Source organism: Scyliorhinus canicula, chromosome 2 (genome assembly GCF_902713615.1).
Source record: "Scyliorhinus canicula chromosome 2, sScyCan1.1, whole genome shotgun sequence".
Taxonomy (NCBI): Eukaryota; Metazoa; Chordata; class Chondrichthyes; order Carcharhiniformes; family Scyliorhinidae; genus Scyliorhinus; species Scyliorhinus canicula.
The window spans coordinates 260,146,642-260,171,609 of NC_052147.1; the positions used below are offsets into that span (position 1 = coordinate 260,146,642).

The following is a 24,968-nucleotide window of genomic DNA, read 5'->3' on the forward strand; positions in this document are numbered from 1 at the left end:
GCGTCCACATGGTCTCGCCAATGTACCACGCTTCAGGACATCCTTCCCTGCAGCGTATGAGGTAGACAACGTTGGCCGAGTCGCACGAGTATGTACCGCATACACGGTGGGTGGTGTTCTCACGTATAATGGTGGTATCCGTGTCAATGATGTGGCTCGTCTTGCAGAGATTGCCATGGCAGGGTTGTGTGGTGTCGTGGTCGCTGTTCTGAAGGCCGGGTAGTTTGCTGCAAATAATGGTTTGTTTGAGGTTGCGTGGTTGTTTGAAGGCAAGTAGTGGGGGTGTGGGGATGACCTTGGCAAGAAAGTACTGGACGACGAAGGGTACTCTGTATGTACTATATATGTCTGTTACGCTCCTCCCCGTCTGAGCAAATCCTGTGTATACGGAGGGCTTGTCCATAGGGGATGGCTTCTTTAATGTGTTTAGGGTGGAAGCTGGTAAAGTGGAGCATCGTGAGGTTATCCGTGGGCTTGCGGTAAAGCGAAGTGTTGAGGTGACCGTCCTTGATGGAGACGAGTGTGTCCAAGAATGCAACTGATTTTGGAGAGTAGTCCATGGTGAGTCTGATGGTGGAATGGAAGTTATTGATGTCATCATCGTGCAGTCGTTTCAGTGATTCTTCGCCGTGGGTCCAAAGGAAAAAAATGTCATCGATGTATCTGGTGTATAACGTTGGTTGAAGGTCCTGTGCGGTGAGGAGGTCTTGTTCAAACATGTGCATGAAGATATTGGCGTATTGAGGTGCAAATTTGGTCCCCATGTCTGTTCCCTGCGTCTGGATGAAGAACTTGGTGAAGACGTGATCCAGAATGAAGCGGATGAGTTGCAGAATTGCGTCTGGAGATTTATAGATCCAGAGATAGGGGTAACCCCAGGTTAAAGAGGTGTGAATCGTCTCAAGCCAGGACAGTTGGTAGGATTTCTCAAGCCCAGGCCAGATGGTGGGGATGAATGTAATGCGACATGAATCCCAGGTCCCGTCCGTTTTGAGTTTGCACATTCTCCCCGTGTCTGTGTGGGTTGCGCCCCCACAACCCAAAAATGTGCAGATTAGGTGGATTGGCCACACTAAAATTGCCCCTTAATTGGAAAAAATAATTGGGTAATCTAAATTTATAGAAAAAAAAATGAATCCCAGGTCCCGGTTGAGGGCGTACTCATGTGTGCGGAGCTTGGCTATAAGTTTCTGATCAGCGATTCTGCATTGTCACAATTCACACCTCTTTAACCTGGGGTTATCCCTATCTCAGGATCTGTAAAGATTCAATTACCTGCAAATGCTCGCATTCTAAGCATTGTCTGGCATCTTTGAATTTGTCTATATATATGTTTCTGGAACATACCTCTTCATTCACCTGAGGAAGGAGCAGTGCTCCGAAAGCTAGTGTTTGAAACAAACCTGTTGGACTTTAACCTGGTGTTGTAAGACTTCTTACTGTGCTCACCCCAGTCCAACGCCGGAATCTCCACATCATCACGTCAGTCATGACAGGGCGCTCCACAAGACCGTTTGGGGGGGGTGCAAAAAAGTTTGGCCAAGGGTTTAAGGAGCACCTTCAAGGGGTTTGAGGGAGAGATTTCTAAAAGCTTCTCTCCTGCTCGCTGTCTTTTCTCAAATTGTTTGAGCTATTGCTTCTTGAGCTATTTGCTCTCTTATGACTCCAGGGAATTGAGTAGGTAATTTTGGTCATCGAGTAGGTCATTTTGGAAGGTCGAATTTGAATGCTGAACACAGGGTTAAAGGCAGCATTCTTGGAAGTGTGGAGGGACAGAGGGATCTTGGGGTCCAGGCACGTAGACCCCTCAAAGTTACCACCCAGGTTGAGAGGGGTGTTTAGAAGGCGTATGGTGTGTTGGCTTTCATTAACAGGGGGATTGAGTTTAAGAGCCGGGAGGCTTTGCTGCAGCTTTATAAAACCCTAGTTAGACCACACTTGGAATATTGCGTCCAATTCTGGTTGCCACATTATAGGAAGGATGTGGATGCTTTCGAGAGGGTACAGAGATTTACCAGGATGCTGCCTGGAATGGAGGGCATGTCTTATGAAGAAAGGTTGAGGGAGCTAGGGCTTTTCTCACTGGAGCGATAAAGGAAGAGAGGTGACTTGATAGAGGTGTACAAGGTGATGAGAGGCGTGGAGAGCCAGAGACTTTTCCCCAGGGTGGAAATGGCTGTCACCAGGGGACATAGTTTTAAGGTGATTGGAGGAAGGTGTACGGGAGATGTCTGAGATAGGTTCTGTTGCTCGTTTTACTGGAGTGTATTAACACGCCTCCGTTTAAAGGCCGTGTGCTTAACACTGCTATGGCTCTGTGTATGTAATTATGCTCAGGAGTCGCCAGGTGCCGTATTTAGACACCTCACAAGTATATCAAGGTTAGGTTCAAAGTAATAAATCTGTACACCGATTAGTAAGTCCAAACGATTGATATTTATTATGACAAATATAATAAATACACATGCATACGCTAAAGAGACTAACTTACTTCTAATACTAAACAACTAAAATACTTATCTAGACAGGAACAAGCAAGGTCAGGGAGCAAGGCCGTCGTCCCGTTCTTGGTCTGCAACTCTCAGGTACTTAAAGTTGTCAGGATTTAGCAAGGTCTGGATCACGTAGCGATCGTTGTATTGGCACTTACAGTTCGATGGCTGATGCTCAACGGCCGGTGCTGAAACTGGAGTCAGGATGCGATGTAACAAGTCTGGGCCGGAGTCTGGAAGCAACAGACCGAACCATGTGCGGGGTCTATCCTTATAGTCCCTAGAAGTCCGTGCCCCTTCGGGGCGGGCCTTTTACCTGCCATGTATCGATTGGGCCTTTCCCAATCGATATCTTCCAAACCCCCCCAATCTGAGGGTCGTTTCTCGATGGGTGGGCTGTCCCTATGGTTCTTTGTGTTGGATACAGTGGTGCCATTCTGTCTGGGCGTCTACTCAAAAGTATCCATTCATACTTAAATGTTTCTATTGTGTGGGGTCTGGATCTGGATCACCTCATTACTATGTAGATCTTGTTGCCATTTACACCTTTGGCTGAGACTCTGCACCTGGCCACAAATTGGTTTCTGTACGTGCAGAATGCTAATTAGTCTCCTGCAAACTGCTTGTCCTTGCTAAGACTGTTTTTCCCTGCAGCCTTAGCAGTTCTCCATTTTGTAGCCCAGTGTCCATCTTAGGTGGCTACATTCCCTCCTTGTGATCCTCACAAGAAATTGTGAAGGATCACCTATGCACGTTTCTTTGAGTGCCTTTGGGTGCCCTCTTTGGGTTCCCTGACCTTAGCAAGTTCCTGGGCGTCTACGCTGTCTTTAACTATGGCAAAAGATTTTATCTGACATTTCTACTTGGCGCTATGTCAAAGGGGACATGCATTACCAATAACCGGGAACCTCTACCTATCACAAGTACTATCCTTATCTTACTTTAAACATTTTATTACAGTCTAAAATCCTTATCCATTCACACCACATTACATATCACTTTCTGACTCGGCAGTCGAGTTCAGAACAATATAATACATTAGTGTCTTTATTAACATATTGCTTTATTCATCAAGGGGCAAGGGGGATTGATGAAACCGAAAAATAGGGGATCGAACTCCGTAAACGGTTGAGGGGCAGGAACGGGAGGCTCTCCTTTTCCACTTCCTCAACCTGAGGGTCTGTACAATTACGCAGAGGATTGCAATCACCAACAGTGATTCAATCACGTATGACATTGAATACCATGTCATAAATTTTGTGCACCAGGTCTGAACTTCGCTGATCAGAGCTGAGCACGGGGTAGTTGGTGTGAGGGAAACATTGACGGCGGGGGTTGTGGGGGAAACGTGACTTGCTTCCACATATACAAATACAACATTTAACAGTAATAGGTAGGCTTCCATCATGGTCTTCTCTTCGTTCTCTTTGTCCTCTGTATGGCCGATCCTTGCTGTTAACCTTCTTTCGACTCTTCGAAAGCTATGGGATCAAGCACAGCATCTGTCAATACACAGTTTAATATCCGTACTTGCTAGTGTATCTGTCCTCTCATTCCAATTGACCCATTAAATGACTGGCCAAGTCACACCCTGTGACTCTCCTCTTTTTTTTCAAAAGCGAATTTTAGGAACAGAATACACCTAACAACTTTCCTCCTGCGAGCCGTCTCGCAGGCCTTGCAAATTTACCATCCGAATGTAAATAGCATGTGGGATGGCGGCCTAAGGGCTGCCTAACGAAAAAATGAAAACAAATTTTGAAACAAAAGGTCGAATGGGTTGCGTATGGGCCACTACGGGTACGATTTGAATGGAATCCCCGGGTAAGGCGTGCTGTGCCGTACCCGAGCTTGGCTGACCAAAGTGGGTTCTCAGACAGGGCAGGTCCTCAGTGCCGTTTCTCCACTGCCTGAGTAGCCTGGAATCAACGGGCAAGAATGTGTTAACAGTGGGTTTGCAGCCTCTATTCACCGAATAGAGGGGCACCTAAAAAACAAGGGAGGAGCCAAGATGCTCCAACATCTAAAAACAGGGAACAAGTCGTGAACCGTGTCGGTTCACCAGAGGATACAACTGAAGTTCTCAAAGGTTTCAGCGGAGAAACTAGTGTGCGTGTAAGGCGGTCACAAGCCTTTCGGCTGAAAAGAAGGTGTCCAACCTCCAACTGAACCATTAACATTAAAGACAAACAAACATAAACTTACAAACGAAACATACGTGCAGGTTCCATCAGAAAGGATATTGCTTCCCTCAAGCGGTTCCTATTTTACATCATCTGGACACCTCACTTTTCCTCTGCCTCTGTGAACAGGGTCACAAAGGGGTTGCCGTATCGGGATTTAGACACCGTGTCGTCCTGCTCTCCCGGATCCCACACCCTTGTGTGGATCAGGCATGCAATTTTGGAATTATGTGACCGGGGGTCACTTTCATCGTTACGGACAAGTCTGTATGAATTGTCCCTGTGCCAAAGTGTGGGATCCAAACTTAAATGGGCATTGTCGGGGTAGTCGGGGTCGGGTGGTGGGTCTGGATATTTGATATAGGTGACTTCCATGGGGTCACTGGAGTCGGGGTCGTAGTTGCTACAGTGTGGGCTGTAGGGTTGTGTGCTGTGGCTGTCCTCAAAGTCAGTGTCAGTATCGCTGTATCGGCTTTGGCAGCTTGTGGGCGTTTCGAGGCGTGGTCTGTTGTGGTCAGTGGGTGGAGTCGTGGGCGAGTCCGATGATGAACTGGTCTGTGAGGGGGATGGTGGAAACGTGTCTCTAGTGGGCGGGGCGAGGTGTTCTGCTGTGTCTAGCAGGACATGGTGTGCATGGTTAGACTGTGTTCCATATGCCTTCAGTTGGTTAATATGGAACCACGCAGTCTTTCCATTGGGGTATTTTATCCTGTAAACTGAGGGGCTAATTTTGTCCGAAATTGAATATGGGCCTGAAAATTTTGGTGCCAAAAAACTGCTGGGGTTATACACAGATAGCATTACCTGTTGCCCAACCTGGAATTCTGTGGGGTGTACGTTCTTATTAAAGCAGGCTGTGCTTTGTCTGCGGTGTTTTCCTAGTTGAACTGCGGCTGCGATCTGTGCAGACCTCACAGTCTCAACTAGGTCTTTAACAGCTTTCTCATGGGTGAGGGCCGTCACTTCGGGGCTAGTCATGTCCAGTCCTAAAAGGAATTCTGTACCTTTCATAGGGCGTCCGGTCATGAGTGTGTGTGGGGTGAAACCTGTAGATGTGGAAACCGTATTTCGGATAAACATTAGTGCAAATGGGAGTACTGAATCCCATGTAGAATTGTTCTCTTGAACCATTTTTCTAAGGGTCGATTTTAGGGTCCGATTCATGCGCTCTACAATCCCGCTGGACTGTGGGTGATACGCAATGTGAAAATTTTGTTTAATGCCGAATATGGTCAGGACGTTCTTCATGACACGTCCTGTGAAGTGAGATCCCTGGTCCGAATCTATACTTCTAGGTAAACCCCATCTCGTGAAGATGTGGTGGGTCAGGATCTTTGCAGCTGTCTTAGCTGTATTCGTGCGTGAGGGGAATGCCTCTACCCATCTGGTAAAGGTATCAATTACAACCAGCACGTATTTATAGCCATTCCTACAAGGGGGCAATGGTCCTATAAAGTCGATCTGGAGTTTTGTCCAGGGGCCATTAACTGGTCGAGTATGCCGAAGCTGTGCCTTTTTGGAATACCTCTCCGGGTTATTCTGGGCGCAAATAAGGCAATTCTCAATGTAATGGGTTACATCGGTCCTTAGGTTAGGCCACCAACAGAGTTGCCTGAGGTGCCTCGTGGTCGGGTCGATCCCTTGATGTCCGTCTCCGTCATGGAACAAAGCAATCATTTGGTTTCTGTCCTGCTGCGGGACCACATAAAGCTGGTCCTTGATGATCACACCCTCATGTGTGGTCAGAGCGTGTCGGAACTTATCATATTGTGGCACAAAAGTCCCTTTAAAAATCTCCCTGAGATCCTCATCCTGCTTCTGTGCCTCTGCTAAATCCTTAATGTATGTCTGTGAGACTTGAACTGCACTCACAGGGGCGCTAGCTGGTGCGCTAGCTGGGGGTGTCCAAAAGTGTCTTTGCCTGGAACCTGCTTTAGCCAGTGCGTCGGCTTTTACATTTCCAGGGGGGGATGACCTATGGTGGCTTCTAACTTTTATAATGCCAAAGGTCCTAGCCTTCGCTTTGTCTAGAATGTGGCGGAGTAAAGGGGCTGATGGAAGGGGTTTCCCGTCTGCGGAGACAAAACCTCGTGTCCTCCACAGGGGTAGAAAATCCGTTAAGCTGTTGCAGACGTATAGACTGTCCGAATATATGTCTGCCGGGCTGAGGAAAGAATTGGGGTGGTCCACTATGTAAGTTATGGCCGCGAGCTCTGCTGCCTGCGCGCCTAAGTGACCTGGCAATTTTAGTGCTATTTCTTCGAGTGCGCGACCCTGCGCGTCCTCGACATAGATGCCGCATCCAGTGATACGCTCACCATCTAAAACCGTGGATGAACCGTCCACGTATATCTTTAGTGGGCCACACGTGTCTGTGTGTTGGGGGCTTTGTCTTGGGTTCCCTATCTTCCTGGGGGGTGTCTTTGCTATAAAGGGTCCTGTGTTGTGTAGGGGTGCTACAATTTCACATTCAGGTGGCTGTCCTGGATATTGGAGGTTGTCGGCTAAAAATGTGTGTGTGCGGGTCCGTTTTACCGTAATGTCGCGTCCTTGTAAAAGTAGTGTCCACCTAGCTGCCCTAATCTGGCTAACTGAACCATCCTTCAGTCGACCGTCTAGGAGTAACTGTGTGGGGGTGTGCTCGGTCAAAATGGTGATGGGGTTGAGTCCGGTAATGTAGGAGAAGTATTGAACTGCCCAGAAATCTGCTAGGAGGTGCCTCTCGCAGGCTGAGAATCCTTGTTCTACTGGGTCTAAAAGTCGGGAGGCATAGAACATAGAACACTACAGCGCAGTACGGGCCCTTCGGCCCTCGATGTTGCGCCGACCTGTGAAACCATCTGAAGCCTATCTGACCTACACTATTCCATTTTCATCCATATGTCTATCCAGTGACCACTTAAATGCCCTTAAAGTTGGCGAGTCTACTACTATTGCAGGCAGGGCGTTCCATACCCCTACTACTCTCTGAGTAAAGAAACTGCCTCTGACATCTGTCCTATATCTATCACCCCTCAATTTAAAGCTATGTCCCCTCGTGTTGGTCATCACCATCCGAGGAAAAAGACTCTCACTGTCCACCCTATCTAACCCTCTGACTATATTATATGTCTCTATTAAGTCACCTCTCAGCCTTCTCCTCTCTAACGAAAACAACCTCAATTCCCTGAGCCTTTCCTCGTAAGACCTTCCCTCCATACCAGGCAACATCCTAGTAAATCTCCTCTGAACCCTTTCCAAAGCTTCCACATCCTTCCTATAATGTGGTGACCAGAACTGCACACAGTACTCCAGGTGTGGCCGCACCAGAGTTATGTACAGCTGCAGCATGACCTTGTGGTTCCGAAACTCAATCCCCCTGCTTATAAAGGCTAGCACACCATATGCCTTCTTAACAGCCCTATTAACCTGGGTGGCAACTTTCAGGGATTTATGTACCTGGATGCCGAGATCTCTCTGTTCATCTACACTACCAAGAATCTTGCCATTAGCCCAGTACTCTGCATTCCTGTTACTCCTTCCAAAGTGAACCACCTCACACTTTTCCGCATTAAACTCCATCTGCCACCTCTCAGCCCAGCTCTGCAGCTTATCTATGTCCCTCTGTATCCTATAACATCCTTCAGCACTATCCACAACTCCACCGACCTTCGTGTCATCTGCAAATGTACTAACCCATCCTTCTACACCCTCTTCCAGGTCATTTATAAAAATGACAAACAGCAGTGGCCCCAAAACAGATCCTTGCGGTACACCACTAGTAACTGAACTCCAGGATGAACATTTGCCATCAACCACCACCCTCTGTCTTCTTTCAGCTAGCCAATTACTGATCCAAACCGCTAAATCACCTTTAATTCCATACTTCCTTATTTTCTGCAATAGCCTACCGTGGGGAACCTTATCAAACGCCTTACTGAAATCCATATACACCACATCAACAGCTTTACCCTGATCCACCTGTTTGGTCACCTTCTCAAAAAACTCAATAAGGTTTGTGAGACATGACCTACCCTTCACAAAACCGTGTTGAGTATCGTTAATCAACTTGTTCTTTTCAAGATGATTATAAACCCTATCTCTTATAACCTTTTCCAACATTTTACCCACAATCGAAGTAAGGCTCACAGGTCTATAATTACCAGGGTTGTCTCTACTCCCCTTCTTGAACAAGGGGACAACATTTGCTATCCTCCAGTCTTCCGGCACTATTCCTGTCGACAAAGACGACATAAATATCAAGGACAAAGGCTCTGCAATCTCCTCCCTGGCTTCCCAGAGAATCCTAGGATAAATCCCATCTGGCCCAGGGGACTTATCTATTTTGACATTTTCTAAAATTGCTAACACCTCCTCCTTTTGAACTTCAATTCCATCTAGCCTGGTCGACTGAACCTGAGTGTTCTCCTCGACAACATTGTCTTTCTCCAGTGTAAACACTGACGAAAAATATCCATTTAATGCTTCCCCTATCTCCTCTGATTCCACACACAACTTTCCACTACTATTCTTGATTGGCCCTAATCTTACTCTAGTCATTCTTTTGTTCCTGATATACCTATAGAAAGCCTTAGGGTTTTCCTTGATCCTATCCGCCAACGACTTTTCGTGTCCTCTCCTCGCTCATCTTAACTCTCCCTTTAGGTCCTTCCTGGCTAACTTGTAACTCTCAAGTGCCCTAACTGAGCCTTCATGTCTCATCCTAACATAAGCCTTCTTCCTCTTGACAAGTGCTTCAACTTCCTTAGTAAACCACGGTTCCCTTGCTCGACAACTTCCTCCCTGCCTGACAGGTACACACTTATCAAGGACACGCAGTAGCTGTTCCTTGAAAAAGCTCCACATTTCGATTGTACCCATCCCCTGCAGTTTCCTTCCCCATCCTATACATCCTAAATCTTGCCGAATAGCATCATAATTGCCTTTCCCCCAGCTATAATTCTTGCCTTGCGGTATATACCTATCCCTGCCCATTGCTAAAGTAAACATAACCGAGTTGTGATCACTATCACCAAAGTGCTCACCTACATCTAAATCTAACACCTGGCCGGGTTCATTACCCAGTACCAAATCCAATGTGGCCTCGCCCCTTGTTGGCCTGTCTACATACTGTGTCAGAAAACCCTCCTGCACACACTGCACAAAAACTGACCCATCTATAGTACTCGAACTATAGTATTTCCAGTCAATATTTGGAAAGTTAAAGTCCCCCATAACAACTACCATGTTACTCTCGCTCCTGTCAAGAATCATCTTTGCAATCCTTTCCTCTACATCTCTGGAACTATTCGGAGGTCTATAGACAACTCCCAACAGGGTGACCTCTCCTCTACTGTTCCTAACCTCGGCCCATACTGCCTCAGTAGGCGAGTCCTCAAGCGTCCTTTCTACCGCCGTAATACTTTCCTTGATTAACAATGCCACACCCCCCCCTCTTTTACCATCTTCTCTGTTCTTACAGAAACATCTAAATCTAAATCCTGGAACCTGCAACAACCATTCCTGTCCCTGCTCTACCCATGTCTCCGAAATCGCCACAACATCGAGATCCCAGGTACCAACCCATGCTGCAAGCTCACCCACCTTATTCCGGATGCTCCTGGCGTTGAAGTAGACACACTTCAAACCAGCGTCCTGCTTGCCGGTGCCCTCTTTCGAACTTTTAACCCTATCCCTGACCTCACTACTCTCAACATCCTGTACACTGGGACTACAATTTAGGTTCCCATCCCCCTGCTGAATTAGTTTAAACCCCCCCGAAGAGCACTAGCAAATCTCCCCCCCCAGGATATTGGTACCCCTCTGGTTCAGGTGAAGACCATCCTGTTTGTAGAGGTCCCACCTACCCCAGAATGAGCCCCAATTATCCAGGAAACCAAAACCCTCCCTCCTGCACCATCCCTGTAGCCACGTGTTCAACTCCTCTCTCTCCTTATTTCTCACTTCGCTAGCACGTGGCACGGGTAACAACCCAGAGATAACAACTCTGTTTGTTCTAGCTCTCAGCTTCCACCCTAGCTCCCTGAATTTCTGTCTCAAATCCCCATCTCTCTTCCTACCTATGTCGTTGGTACCTATGTGGACCACGACTCGGGGCTGCTCCCCCTCCCCCTTAAGGATCCCAAAAACACGATCAGAGACATCACGAACCCTGGCACCTGGGAGGCAACACACCAACCGTGAGTCTCTTTCGTTCCCACAGAACCTCCTGTCTGTTCCTCTAACTATGGAGTCCCCAATGACAAGTGCTCTGTTCCTCTTCTCCCTTCCCTTCTGAGCAACAGGGACAGACTCTGTGACAGAGACCTGCGCCCTATTGCTTACCCCTGGTAAGTCATCCCCCGCAACAGTATCCAAAACGGTATACTTGTTATAGAGGGGAACGACCACAGGGGATCCCTGCACTGCCTGCCGGTTCCCTCACCCTCCCCTGACGGTAACCCATCGACCTTCTTCTTTTACCTGAGGTGTGACTACCTCCCTATAACTCCTCTCAATAACCTCCTCCGCCTCCCGAATGATCCGAAGTTCATCCAGCTCCAGCTCCAGGTCCCTAATGCGGCTCGCGAGGAGCTGGAGTTGGGTGCACTTCCCACAGATGTAGTCAGAAGGGACACCATAGGTAACCCTTTCCTCCCACATTCTGCAGGAGGAACATTCAACTGCCCTAGCTTCCATTCCCACTGAACTAACTTCCCAACTACTGAAAAATAAAATAAAAAACGTGTTAGTTTAGCAATCCAACGGACAGAGCTTTTTTTTTGGTTAGAGGAGGAGGATGGGTGGGAGACACTATGTAAGTAGTGTTTCGGGTAAAGCTGTCACTCGAGAACAGCCCCTTCACAAACCACCTTCAACTTACGCTGACCGCACTGCACGTATGCAAATCTCCCCGGAACAGCCAATCAGAAGCTCTGCTCTGCTGCCCTCTGCTGGATGCTCGCCTTCCGTCGAACTCCTCGGGTCACTGATGCAGGTGCACCTTCAACTTACGCTGACCGCACTGCACGTATGCAAATCTCCCCGGAACAGCCAATCCGAAGCTCTGCTCTGCTGCCCTCTGCTGGATGCTCGCCTTCCGTCGAACTCCTCGGGTCACTGATGCAGGTGCACCTTCAACTTACGCTGACCGCACTGCACGTATGCAAATCTCCCCGGAACAGCCAATCAGAAGCTCTGCTCTGCTGCCCTCTGCTGGATGCTCGCCTTCCGTCGAACTCCTCGGGTCACTGATGCAGGTGCACCTTCAACTTACGCTGACCGCACTGCACGTATGCAAATCTCCCCAGAACAGCCAATCAGAAGCTCTGCTCTGCTGCCCGCCACTGGTCTTAGCTGCTCGTGCCGTTCCTGAAGTAACACGGCCGAGAGGGTCAGATCTGTGCTCGCTACCTCTATTGCATAGGGGGAGAGTTGGTCTGGGACATGTAGCGCGGGTGCTGCGCTAAGGGCTTTCTTTAACTCTTCCACAGCCTCTGTATGCTGCGGAAGCCATTCCCAAGGGGCTCCTTTCTTAAGGAGGTCTGAGAGTGGGGCTGCCTTTGTCGTGAAGCCATCGATATGGTTCCGACAATAACCAACCAGTCCTAAGAACGACCGGAGGGCTGAAACATTCTGGGGAAGGGGCAATTTGACAATAGAATCAATTCGTTTGAATTCGATCTCGCGTTTGCCGTGCGTGATGACTGTACCCAAATACATCACTTTATTTTCCAATATCTGGGCCTTTCTGGGGTTAACTTTACATCCGATTGAGGTTAAAAGTTCCAGGAGCTCGGCCAGAAGCGTAATGTGCTCTGCCTTTGTGTCTGTCTGCAGTAATAGGTTGTCCACATACTGTACCAGACATTCGGGGCGGGAAACATTTTCTAAACCATTCGCCAGCTGTCGGTGGAAAATGGAGGGGGAATTGTGGAATCCTTGTGGGAGGCATGTCCACGTATACTGCTGTGCTTTGAAAGTGAAGGCAAATTTGTACTGGCACGCCTTTGCCAATGGGATTGACCTGAAGCCATAGCTAATGTCCAATACCGTGAAGAATTTGGAGTTTTTGAGTCCCTGTTTGAGCATGGTCTCGGGACTTGTTGCTACCATGGGGGCTACTGCTGGGGTTACTTTGTTGAGCTCCCGATAATCAATGGTCAGACGCCATGATCCGTCGGGCTTTCTCACTGGCCAAATAGGGGCATTATTGGTCGAGGCTACTGTTCTAAGTACCCCTTGCTCCAATAAGCTACCTATCACTTTCTCTATTTCTCCCTCTGCTTCTAGGGGAAATCTGTATTGTTTCTGTGGTCGGGGGTCAGGTCCGGTAACGTGAACTTGTCCAGTCATTCTGCCGCAGTCGTGCCGGTGACTGGCAAATGCTGTCCTGTGTTTGTTTAAAACTGCTCTCACTTGTCTGTCCGTGTTTAGTGTAGTCAGGTCAAATGAATAGTCGCCTACTGCGCTAATCCGATTAGCGTACTCTCCAACTGTGAGAGTAGCGGGTGCTCTGTCTGATCTTGCCATTCGCCAGACACACTGGTTAACTGGGTCGAACGACAGGCTATGGGCATTCATAAAATCTATTCCCAGTATGTGTTCTGCTGAACGGGGAAGATTTACTAAAACGACTGGGTGTTTGGTGGAAATGTTCCCTAGCTGGATTGCTACGGGTGCTGTAATGTGTCCCTGCTGCGAGTGACCTGTGAAACCGCTAAGTGTGATGGTGGAAGTGGTCGGCCACGTGTCTGCCTGTGCCGTGGTGGTGGAATTAATCGTGGTGCGGGACCCTCCTGTGTCCCAAAGTAACTCTATGGGCTTCCCTCTAACCTTAGCTGTGACTACCGGTCTTCCGGATTGATCCCAAAGAGTGTCACAGACCCAAGTGGGGGAGCCCGAACACCGTCAGTCCGTCCCGTCCACATTGGTCTGTCCTGACTGTATCCCTATGCTATGGATCGGCTTTGCTTTATTTCTATTCAGAGTGCCTGTCTGCTGGCCTCTCTGTGATATTTGGGGTGCATTGCATTCCTTAGCCCAATGTCCTAACTGGCCACAGTTGTAGCATTCAAGCGACTTCTGTGGAGGGCTGTTCTTTCCTTCATTTACCCATGCGGGGCTTTGGTGTGCTCTCACTGCCTGAATGTCCGCTGCAGCCTGAGCTTCCTCTGGGGACTTTACTTTGCCTTTGCCCTGAACTGATTGCTCCCAAGCGCGGGACAATCTTTTCAGGACCCATTTCTCATTGTGGGCTTCTTCTGAGGGGTCATAACTGTTGCAAGCACTCTGTCCTGCATCTGTGGCATGGGAAATTATGGTGCGCGTCCATTTAACCATGTTTTCACGGTTCAAATGGGCTCTATTTAAATCGCCGAAAACTGCGTTAAAATGAATCCACAGCCTTCCTGCAAATGCTGTGGGGTGCTCTGTTTTCTTTTGTCGGCACTTGTTAAGTCCTTCAACTGGGTCACCTCGGTTGTACCCTATGGCATCTAAAATGGAGGTGTGCATTTCCTCTAGGGTGCCTCCGCCAACGTTCTGTGGGTCGAGGAGGGCTGCTACTACGGACTGGTCTAAGCTCAGAACCGTGAGCTTAACCTGCTCTCTCTCGTCCAGGCCGTACATGGTTGCCTGTTGTTTCACTTTCGCGAAAAATTGGTGGGGGTCTGCGGTGGGGAGAAACGGAGTGATTTTCTCACACGCATCCCTGAGTTGGGTTACAGTTAAGGGGGTGGTGTAGTTAATATCGGGTGCGCCTTCTGTGGTTGCTTTCCTTTGGGTGGTGACTGGATTCATTGGTGCGGTAACTATCTGATCTGTGGGGGGTTGGGGTGCTTGTCTTTTCTGCTGCGCTGCTGGCGCACATGTTCCTTGAACATAACGCTGCACTGTCTCACTTAATTCCTGCCAGTCTGGAGCATTCTCCTCATCTAGTACTTTGGAACCCATTCTGCACTGAAAGCAGAGATTGCAGTTCCGCAATCTGCTTTCTACACTTCGCATGATCCACTGTACTTTGTCTTTGTTCTGTGGTGGCAGCATGGAGTGCTCTTAAAGCTGCCTTTAGGTCAGAGCATTGCCTCTGCAATGCCTCTACCTGCTTCTCTGATTCTTCTCTTATCAGGACGGCATGTTGCACGTCCTGATAGACCTTTTCGTACTGGGTCTGGGAACTGCTGAGATGGGCTAGACATTACTGATGTGCCCTCTTGGCATCATCTACCTCGCTACCCTTCTCTGCCAGCTTCCCTCTAAGTTCCATATTCTCTTTCTCAATGTCCCTGACATCCACTTTGCTCATCCGATTTCTCTCTTCTAATTCTGCCCGGAGCGTCTGAATGACCTCCTCAGTGCCTCGCAACTGTGCCAAGCAGGACACGATTGCCATCGGCTTGCGTGATTTACTAAGGTTTTTCTTATGAATTTGAGAGAGGTTCTCCCACCAAGTATGTCCTACTTCCGGGACCTGTCTCCTCATTCATACAGAACTCTTTCCAAAGGGGCCATCCCTTTCCTTGCAGATACTTGCGGAGTTCCAGCTCCCACACGGGACACTGACCTACTCTGCTACTGCTGGTCGCTGCGACCACAAACCGTTCTGGGTTCATGAGGCGTTCCATTGCCTGCATGGCCATTTTGTCTTTCTCTTAAATTTGGAACAGGGGTGTTGAGGTTATGTTTTACAAGACGGGTAAGGCTTAAGCTATGTTCCGTTCACAAAACTCCCGAAAGTTTGTCGCAACAAAAGCTCTCAGGTTTTCCTTACAACCCTGTTAGTACGCATGCACAAAACACACTTCCGAATTATCTTTATTCGTTTGAACACCTTGATTACTTGTGATTTTTTTTCTTTTTCTTTACTCAGATTTCTAATTCAAATTTCTGGGTCCTCGACGGAGTGGGGGTGCCACTTGTAACCGCGTCCCGTCAGGATGTCGCCACTAAATGTTGCTCGTTTTACTGGAGTGTATTAACACGCCTCCGTTTAAAGGCCGTGTGCTTAACACTGCTATGGCTCTGTGTATGTAATTATGCTCAGGAGTCGCCAGGTGCCGTATTTAGACACCTCACAAGTATATCAAGGTCAGGTTCAAAGTAATAAATCTGTACACCGATTACTAAGTCCAAACGATTGATATTTATTATGACAAATGTAATAAATACACATGCATACGCTAAAGAGACTAACTTACTTCTAATACTAAACAACTAAAATACTTATCTAGACAGGAACAGGCAAGGTCAGGGAGCAAGGCCTTCGTCCCGTTCTTGGTCTGCAACTCTCAGGTACTTAAAGTTGTCAGGATTTAGCAAGGTCTGGATCACGTAGCGATCGTTGTATTGGCACTTACAGTTCGATGGCTGATGCTCAACGGCCGGTGCTGAAACTGGAGTCAGGATGCGATGTAACAAGTCTGGGCCGGAGTCTGGAAGCAACAGACCGAACCATGTGCGGGGTCTATTCTTATAGTCCCTAGAAGTCCGTGCCCCTTCGGTGCGGGCCTTTTACCTGCCATGTATCGATTGGGCCTTTCCCAATCGATATCTTCCAAACCCCCCCAATCTGAGGGTCGTTTCTCGATGGGTGGGCTGTCCCTATGGTTCTTTGTGTTGGATACAGTGGTGCCGTTCTGTCTGGGCGTCTACTCAAAAGTATCCATTCATACTTAAATGTTTCTATTGTGTGGGGTCTGGATCTGGATCACCTCATTACTATGTAGATCTTGTTGCCATTTACACCTTTGGCTGAGACTCTGCACCTGGCCACAAATTGGTTTCTGTACGTGCAGAATGCTAATTAGTCTCCTGCAAACTGCTTGTCCTTGCTAAGACTGTTTTTCCCTGCAGCCTTAGCAGTTCTCCATTTTGTAGCCCAGTGTCCATCTTAGGTGGCTACAGTTCTTTACACAGAGAGTGGCGGGTGCGTGGAATGCACTGCCAGCAGAGGTGGTGGAGTCTGAGTCATTAGGGACATTTAAGCGACTCTTGGAGATGCACATGGATGGCAGTAAATTGAAGGGGTGTAGGTTAGGTTGACCGTAGATTAGGATAAATGGTCGGCACAACATCCTGGGCCGAAGGGCCTGTACTGCGCTGTACTGTTCTCTGGTCTATGTAATCCAGGTGCTTAACCGAGGCCATAAAGGATAAGTTTTCTCTGCACCTGTGTTTCACACCTTGTGTGTACCTAAATTTTCAGTTGGTGCTTATGTGATTTTCCTCTTTCACTTTATGTTGTATATGTGTATATTTTCTTTGGTTCTCACTTTTCTTCAAGTTTTTCAGTAAACAGGTTGGATAGAGGCTCCAACAAGATAGCTGTGAAAGCATATTTATGTATTCTGTTTGCTGTATTTTATAATGTCTATCGGTGGGACAAAGCAGTAATAGAAGTTTAGTTATTACTTTTTCAAATCATTGCAAGTCTTTTAAACATTTTTGGAATGAACAGGAAAAAGTTCTGAACTCCAGAATTAAAAAAATTATATTTAAACATTTTCCTCAGCGTATCTTATTTGATGACTACCAGACTCCATGATCCACTAAAGTCTGATGATGTTTATTTAGGTTACAGTTTTAACACCATCCAACTGCTATTCTATATTGTGCATCAAACTGCTATAAAAGGTATAATGTCATGCTATTCTTGTCATCACAGCTGTAATCTTGCTGTACAATCCAATTTATTGTTCGTGAATTTTGTATATGCTGCTACAAAATTCCCATCCATCAGCTGGGCAGCCCGATGACGGGGCCAAGAATTCTTATATATTTGAAACGAAACTGTTTAACACAAGACAATGCATTCCATATTTAGATAAAACAACGAGAAGTGGAGTCGGTAAGCAGAGAGGAGTTTGACGTTGTTGTGAAGGAGTTGGAGGTGAGAACCTTTGAGTCTAATAGAGGTAATTGTTAACAAGACTGATGTATATATTTTGATATTTAGTACTTAATCAGTTTCTACACCAGTGCATGTATCTATGTGTGTATATAATTTATCAGACTCAGTTTTATTTTTAAATGACCTTCAAACCAGTACCTACAGAATTAATTTTGTGTATGTAAGGCACAATTTTTTTTCTAATATAAGCATAGAGACAGAGTCATAGAATCATTATGGCACAGAAGGAGCCTATTCACTTGAGTCCATGCTGACTTTCTGTTGAGTAATCCACTTAGCCCCATTCCCCTGCTCTAACCCCCATAGTTCTGTACATTCCTTCAAATGCCAAGCTAATTTCCTTTTCAAATCATTGAACATATCTGCTTCCACCACCCTCATGGGTAACAAGCTGTAGGCTTTAGCACTCCATGTGGGGGGGAAAAGATGTTCCTCACATCTTGGTAGCATAGTGGCTAGCACTGTTGCTTCACAGCACCAGGGACTGGGTTCGATTCCAGGCTTGGATCGCTGTCTGTGTGGAGTCTGCACGTTCTCCCTCTGTCTGCATGGGTTTCCTCTGGGTGCTCCGGTTTCCTCCCATATGTCACGAAAGACGTGCTTGTTAGGTGAATTAGATATTCGGAATTCTCCCTCGGTGTACCCAAACAGCCGCCGGATGGTGGCAACGAGGGGATATTCACAGCAACTTCATTGCAGTGTTAATGTAAGCCTACTTGTGACTAATAAGGATTATTATTATTATTGTATCTCTTACCCAAACCTTTAATCTCTGTCGCCTAATGCTTGTCCCATCAGTTAATGGAAACAGCTTTTTTTGTCCACCTTATTTAAACCTGTCATAATCTTGAAGACCCTATCAAATCTCCCCTCAATTTCATTCTGTCCAACTATTTTGTTATGATCTCCATAGACACTAACTGAAAGCTCAATTTCTTTTAAAAAGTTAATAGCTGAAAAGCTGACATGACAAGATTTCATGTTTTAGGATGTTTACTTTAACAAACTATAAACACTTTCTGCAGACAAAGTATACTTGAAGTACAGAACAGAACTTTTGACAAAATCTAGAAACTCACTATGAGGTATAATTACGTTATCCTTTAGAGATAGAGATAGAGAAATACAGCACTGAACAGGCCCTTCGGCCCACGATGTTGCGCCGAACTTTTGTCCTAGGTTAATCATAGAATTTTGGACAATTTTTCATGGCCAATCCACCCAACCTGCACATCTTTGGACTGTGGGAGGAAACCGGAGTACCCGGAGGAAACCCATGCAGTCACGGGGACGATGTGCAGACTCCACACAGACAGCGACCCAAGTCGAAATCGAACTTGGGACCCTGGAGCGGTGAAGCAATTGTGCTATCCACAATGCTACCGTGCTGCCCTTAAGAAGTTAACCTACACTCCATTATTCTACCCTAATCCATGTACCTATCCAATAGCCGCTTGAAGGTCCCTAACTTTTCCGACTCAACTACTTCCACAGGCAGTGCATTCCATGCCCCCACTACTCTCTGGGTAAAGAACCTACCTCTGACATCCCCTCTATATCTTCCACCATTTACCTTAAATTTATGTCCCCTTGTAATGGTGTGTTCCACCCGGGGAAAAAGTCTCTGACTGTCTACTCTATCTATTCCCCTAATCATCTTATAAACCTCTATCAAGTCGCCCCTCATCCTTCTCCGTTCTAATGAGAAAAGGCCCAGCACCCTCAACCTTTCCTCGTATGACCTACTCTCCATTCCAGGCAACATCCTGGTAAATCTCTTTTGCACCTTTTCCAAAGCTTCCACATCCTTCCTAAAATGAGGTGACCAGAACTGCACACAGTACTCCAAATGTGGCCTGACCAAGGTTTTGTACAGCTGCATCATCACCTCACGGCTCTTAAATTCAATCCCTCTGCTAATGAACGCTAGCACACCATAGGCCTTCTTCACAGCTCTATCCACTTGAGTGGCAACTTTCAAAGATCTATGAACATAGACCCCAAGATCTCTCTGCTCCTCCACATTGCCAAGAACCCTACCATTAACCCTGTATTCCGCATTCATATTTGTCCTTCCAAAATGGACAACCTCACACTTGTCAGGGTTAAACTCCATCTGCCACTTCTCAGCCCAGCTCTGCATTCTATCTTTGTCTCTTTGAAGCCGACAACAGCCCTCCTCACTATCCACAACTCCACCAATCTCCGTATCATCTGCAAATTTACTGACCCACCCTTCAACTCCCTCATCCAAGTTGTTAATGAAAATCACAAAGTTATTAAATTCGCGAGAACAAGTTCAAAATGATTCCTAGCTCCCAGAGGTTTACTTCTGATTTTAGGAACTAGGAATTAGGAGTAAAGTAGGCAATTCAGACCTTCAAGCCTGCTCTGCCATACAATCAGATCATGGCTGATCTCTTCCTGGTCTCAAATCCACCTCCCCACCTGTTTCCCATTAACCTTTAACCCTTTTGTTTAAATCAGAAATATATCTATCTCCTGGAAATCATTCAATGACTCCGATTTCACCACATTATGGGCAGTTCCACAAATTCACTACCCTCTGCGAGAAGTAGTGTCTCCTCATTTCGGTTCTGTATCTACCGCCTCTCAACCTACATCCATGACCTCTCGTTCTAGATCGCCCCAGAAGGGGAAACATTTGTTTACGTTTACTTTATCAATCCCTTTTAGTATTTTATATAACTCGATCAGATCCTTCTAAACTCCAACATGTATAAGCACAGACTGTTTAATCTCTCCTCATGTGTCAACCTTTTCATTCCAGAATCAATCTGGTGAACCACCTCTGAACTGCCTCCAATGCCACCATATCCTTCCTCAAATAAGAAGACCAAAAGTGCACACAATACTCCAGACGTGGCCTCACCAACACCCTATGCAATTGCAACAATACTTCTCTACTTTTATAGTTCAGTCCTTTTGCAATAAAGGCTAACATTCCATTTGCCTTTTTAATTCCATGCTGTACCTGCATATCGACTTTCTGCGATTCATGAACAAAGACACCCAGGTCCCTCTGCCCAGAAGCATTTTGAATCTGTTTTCCATTTAGCCGATAACTTGCCTCTCTATTTTTCGGCCAAAATGTATAACCTCATACTTATCTACATTAAACTAAATTTATATAGATGGTAAACAGTTGAGGTCCGAGGACTGACCCCTGCGGCACCCTGCTAGTTACAGTTCGCCAGCCACAGAAAGACCCATTTATCCCAATCCTCTGCTTTCTGTCAGCCAACCAATCCTCAGTCCAATTTAGTACTCTACCCCCAATCCCCTGCGATCTCAACTTCTGGATCAGGCTTTTATGCAGCACCTTGCCAAATGCCTTCCCGAAGTCTAGATATACCACATCCACAGGTTCCCCTTGCTAGTTACATCCCCAAAGAACTCAAGCAAGTTTATTAAGCATGACTTCCCCTTCATAAAACCATGCTGACAATGGTGGATTGAGCTTTGTCTTTCCAAATGTTCAGCCATCTCCTCCTCAGTGATTGATTCCAGCAACTTCTCCACCACAGAGGTCAAGTTAACGGATCTATAGTTTCTTACTTTTTGCCTCTCTCCCTTTTTGAATAGGGGCGTCGCATTAGAGTAGTTTAATTGAGAAGTATTTAATATCAAGGTTTGTAACATAACTGGTACAGGCTTGGAGGGCCAAAGGGTCTGTTCCTGTGCTGTTTTGTTCTTTGTATCTCCCTGAACATCCGCCATTGTTCTTTAACTGTCCTGCCCTTAATTATCTGTGCCCAGTCTACTTGGCAAATTCTTTCCTCAGGCCTGTATAATTCCCTCTTCCCAGGTTAAAACTCTAGTATGGCACCCTGACTTCTCGCGCTCAATCTGAATTTGGCTGTGATCACTCTTTCCAAGGGGATCCTTGACCACATGACTATCAACCTTTTGTCGTTAGATAATACTAAATCTAAAATAGACTACTCCCTGGTTGACTCCATACCGGGCTACCCATGTCAATTTGATTAATCCAGTCACAATGGGCTAAATAGCTGCCTTGTAATGGAGAGCAATGCTATTTGGCCATGCTAAATTGCCCTTAGTGTTGGGTGGGGTTACTGAGTTATGGGGATAGGGTGGAGGTGTGGGGTTGGGTAGGGTGCTCTTTCCAAGAGCCAGTGCAGACTCGATGGGCCGAATGGCCTCCTTCTGCACTAAATTCTATGAAATCTATGAAATATAATAATAATCTTTATTGTCACAAGTAGGCTTTCATTAACACTGCAATGAAGTTACTGTGAAAAGCCCCTAGTCATCACATTCCGGCGCCTGTTCAGGTACACAGAGGGAGAATTCAGAATGTCCAGTTCACCTAACAAGCACGTTTTTCGGGACTTGTGGGAATAAACTGGAGCAACCGGAAGAAACCCACGCAGACACGGGGAGAAGGTACAGACTCCGCACAGACAGTGACCCAAGCCGGGAATCAAACTTGGGACCCTGGTGCTGTGAAGCAACAGTGCAAACCACTACCGTGCCGCCGTACGCATGTTAAAATCACCCATGATTACTGATGTGCCCTTCTCACAAGCCGTCAATATTTCTTGGTTCATACTATACCCCACTTTGGAAGTATTGCTCGGGGCCTGTTATTACTCCTGCCAAGGAGTTTTTTTTCCCCTTTTTTTTTTATTTCCACCAAGATCAATTCAACATTTTCGTCCTGAGTGGCAATATAATTTTGTAATACAGCCTTGTTCTCATCTTTAACGAATAAAGCAGCTCCACCTCCTGTTCCAACCTGTCTATCCTTTTGGAATACTGAGTACCTTTGGACATTCAACTCCCAGTCCCGGTCCCCCGCAACCATGTTTCAGTAATCCCCAGCAAATCATACCCATTTGTCTCTATTTCTGCTGTCAGCTCATTGCCCTTATTGCAAATACTACGTACATTTAGGTACAAGGTTTTTAAATATGTCCGACTGATTTGTCTTTCCTTTGCAGGACTTTCTTGCGCACTGTGCTTTTCACACATTCTGACCTTTTATTAATCTCCGTAACACTCAGCCTCACCCCAACTTTCACTCCAACAGTCACCTTACATTTTGGTTTTTTCCCCTCCATAGTCATTGGACTGTTCATCCTATTAAACTCATCTTCTCCTCACGTGCTGACCTGCTGTTTTGGTTCCCACTACCCATTATACTTATAGCTTTAACCTTCCCTTCCCCCCCCCCCCCATTTTCTTTCCTTGCCTGGAAACCTTTAACTCCGTTACTGTCTTTCACGGTACAGATTTTCCTGGAAACCTTTCCCTGGAGCTAAAGCTAGGCAAATCTTCCAACCTCATTTTAACATCTCATGAATTTGGTCCTTCTAATTTAAGTGAGAGATCCCATACCCATTCTTTGCCTTTCTATTGCTGTGCTCTCTCCCCTGGACTCTGGCAGACTAACCCACCTGTCTGTGATACTAGCAAACCTCGCGGCCAGGATATTTATGCCTCTCCAGTTTAGATGCAACCCGTCCTTCTTATACAGGTCACACCTGCCCCAGAAGTGCTACCAGTTGTCCAGATAACTTAAACCCACTCTCCTACACCTAGCTGTTTAGCCACATGTTTAGCTGCTCTATCTTCCTATTTCTAGCCTCACTGGCACATGGCATAGGGAGCAATCCCAAGATTACAACCCTTGAGGTCCTGTCTTTTAACTTTCTGCCTAGCTCCCTGAACTCCTGCTGCAGGACCTCATCCCCCTTCCTGCCAATGTTGTTAGTACCAATATGTACAACGACTTCTGCCTGTTTGCACTCCCCCTTCAGGATGCCCGCTACCTGTTCTGAGGCATCCTGGACCCTGGCACCAGGGAGGCAACATACCATCCTGGAGTGTCTTTCACGTCCACAGAAGCGCCTATCTGTGCCCCTGACTATAGAGTCCCCCATGACTATTGCTCTTCTGCACTTTGACCCTTCATGCTGAACATCAGAGCTAGCAGTGGTGCCACTGCTCTGGCTGCTGCTGTTTTCCCCCAACAGTATTCAAAGGGGTATACCTGTTCGAGAGGGAGACAACCACAGGGGATCCCTGCACTGACTGCCTGCCCCTGCTGGCGGTCACCCATTTCTCTGCCTGCACCTTGGGTGTGACCACATTTATATAACTGCTATCTATGATGCTTTCCGCCACCTGCATGCTCCGAAGTGCATTCAACTTCTGCTCCAACCGAACCATGCGGTCTGTGAGGAGCTCCAGTTGGGTGCACTTTCTGCAGATGTAGCCACCTGGGACGCTGGAAGCCTCCCGGACCTGCCACATCTCACATTCAGAGTACTGCACCCCTCTAATTGACATTGCGTTAATTAATTAGTAAATTAAATTTAAATTTTATTTTAAAGAAAGTTACTGTTAGCGATATGTTTCCTAGCACTAGATTTCTACTATAAGTGTAAATGCTAAATACAGTACTCTCCGATCTCTGGCTTAGATACCCCTCTAAATTATGATTAAGTAATTAATTAATTATGTTTAATTAGTTTAACAATGCTTAATTTTTAAATTTAATGCAGATTCCCTATCTGCCAATCAGGTCACAGCTTTCTGGTGACGTAACTTTTCAGTCCCCCCCCCCCCCCCCCCCCCCCCCCCCCCCCCCCACCCACCCCCAAGTCGGATCCCTCAGAACAGCAGAATATCTATCACTTACCTATTCCCAAGCTGCTTCCCGGCTTTCTCTCTCTCGCTCGCTCCCGAAAATGAATGCCGCTGGAACCTGGGGGTAAGAATTTATATCACCTACCTTGCCAGGGTGCTCCCTGGTTTTCCCCCTGCTTCTTGGAATGCATTCTGGATCATTTCCCTGCAGATTATCAGTTACAAAGCCAAATGAAGGAAACAACAAAAAGGGAAACAGCACCTCCTCCCACTCCGCGCCGAATTACCACACTGCCCAAATTACCAAGTTCCAATTCCCACTCTGGCTTTGTCTCACTCACTCAGGCTGTGTCTCCTTCACCTGCGCAAAGCTTGTAGCTAAACTCCTTCATGGAACCATTGTGGCAAATCTCTCATGATTCCGAGGATCCTTGCAGTCCCTCTGTCCATGCACACAGTGAGTAAGATTTCACACTGTGTATTTTTATAATATATAGATATGCTCATTGCTATTTATAAATTTTTACAACTGAGCAAAACTCCTTAAAATGGCAAAAAAACTTATCTGTCTGTGACCCCTGAACAAAAGAAGCCACTTGGCTTCTTGTTTTAGGAAAACCATCAACTTGTCATCTCTGAGGAGCCACTGACAACCTCCTTTTGGACTGGCCAGGAAATGGATAGTCTGCTAAGACAAAGGCTCCACAACATTTCTTTCAATTCCTAATGGCTAAGACAGCCTTAGGATCCAGACATTGGATACAT

General features: G+C 46.6%; 1 protein-coding gene across 1 annotated transcript in view; it reads left to right on the plus strand.

Moving 5' to 3' along the window:
* LOC119962113 (spermatogenesis-associated protein 24-like) overlaps window positions 1–24,968 on the plus strand; it is a 40,156-nt gene that overhangs the window by 1,037 nt on the left and 14,151 nt on the right. Inside the window, exon 2 of the mRNA XM_038789997.1 lies at window positions 17,478–17,543. Within this exon, the coding sequence (XP_038645925.1) occupies window positions 17,478–17,543 (66 nt within the window). The remainder of the gene's footprint in view (window positions 1–17,477; window positions 17,544–24,968) is intronic.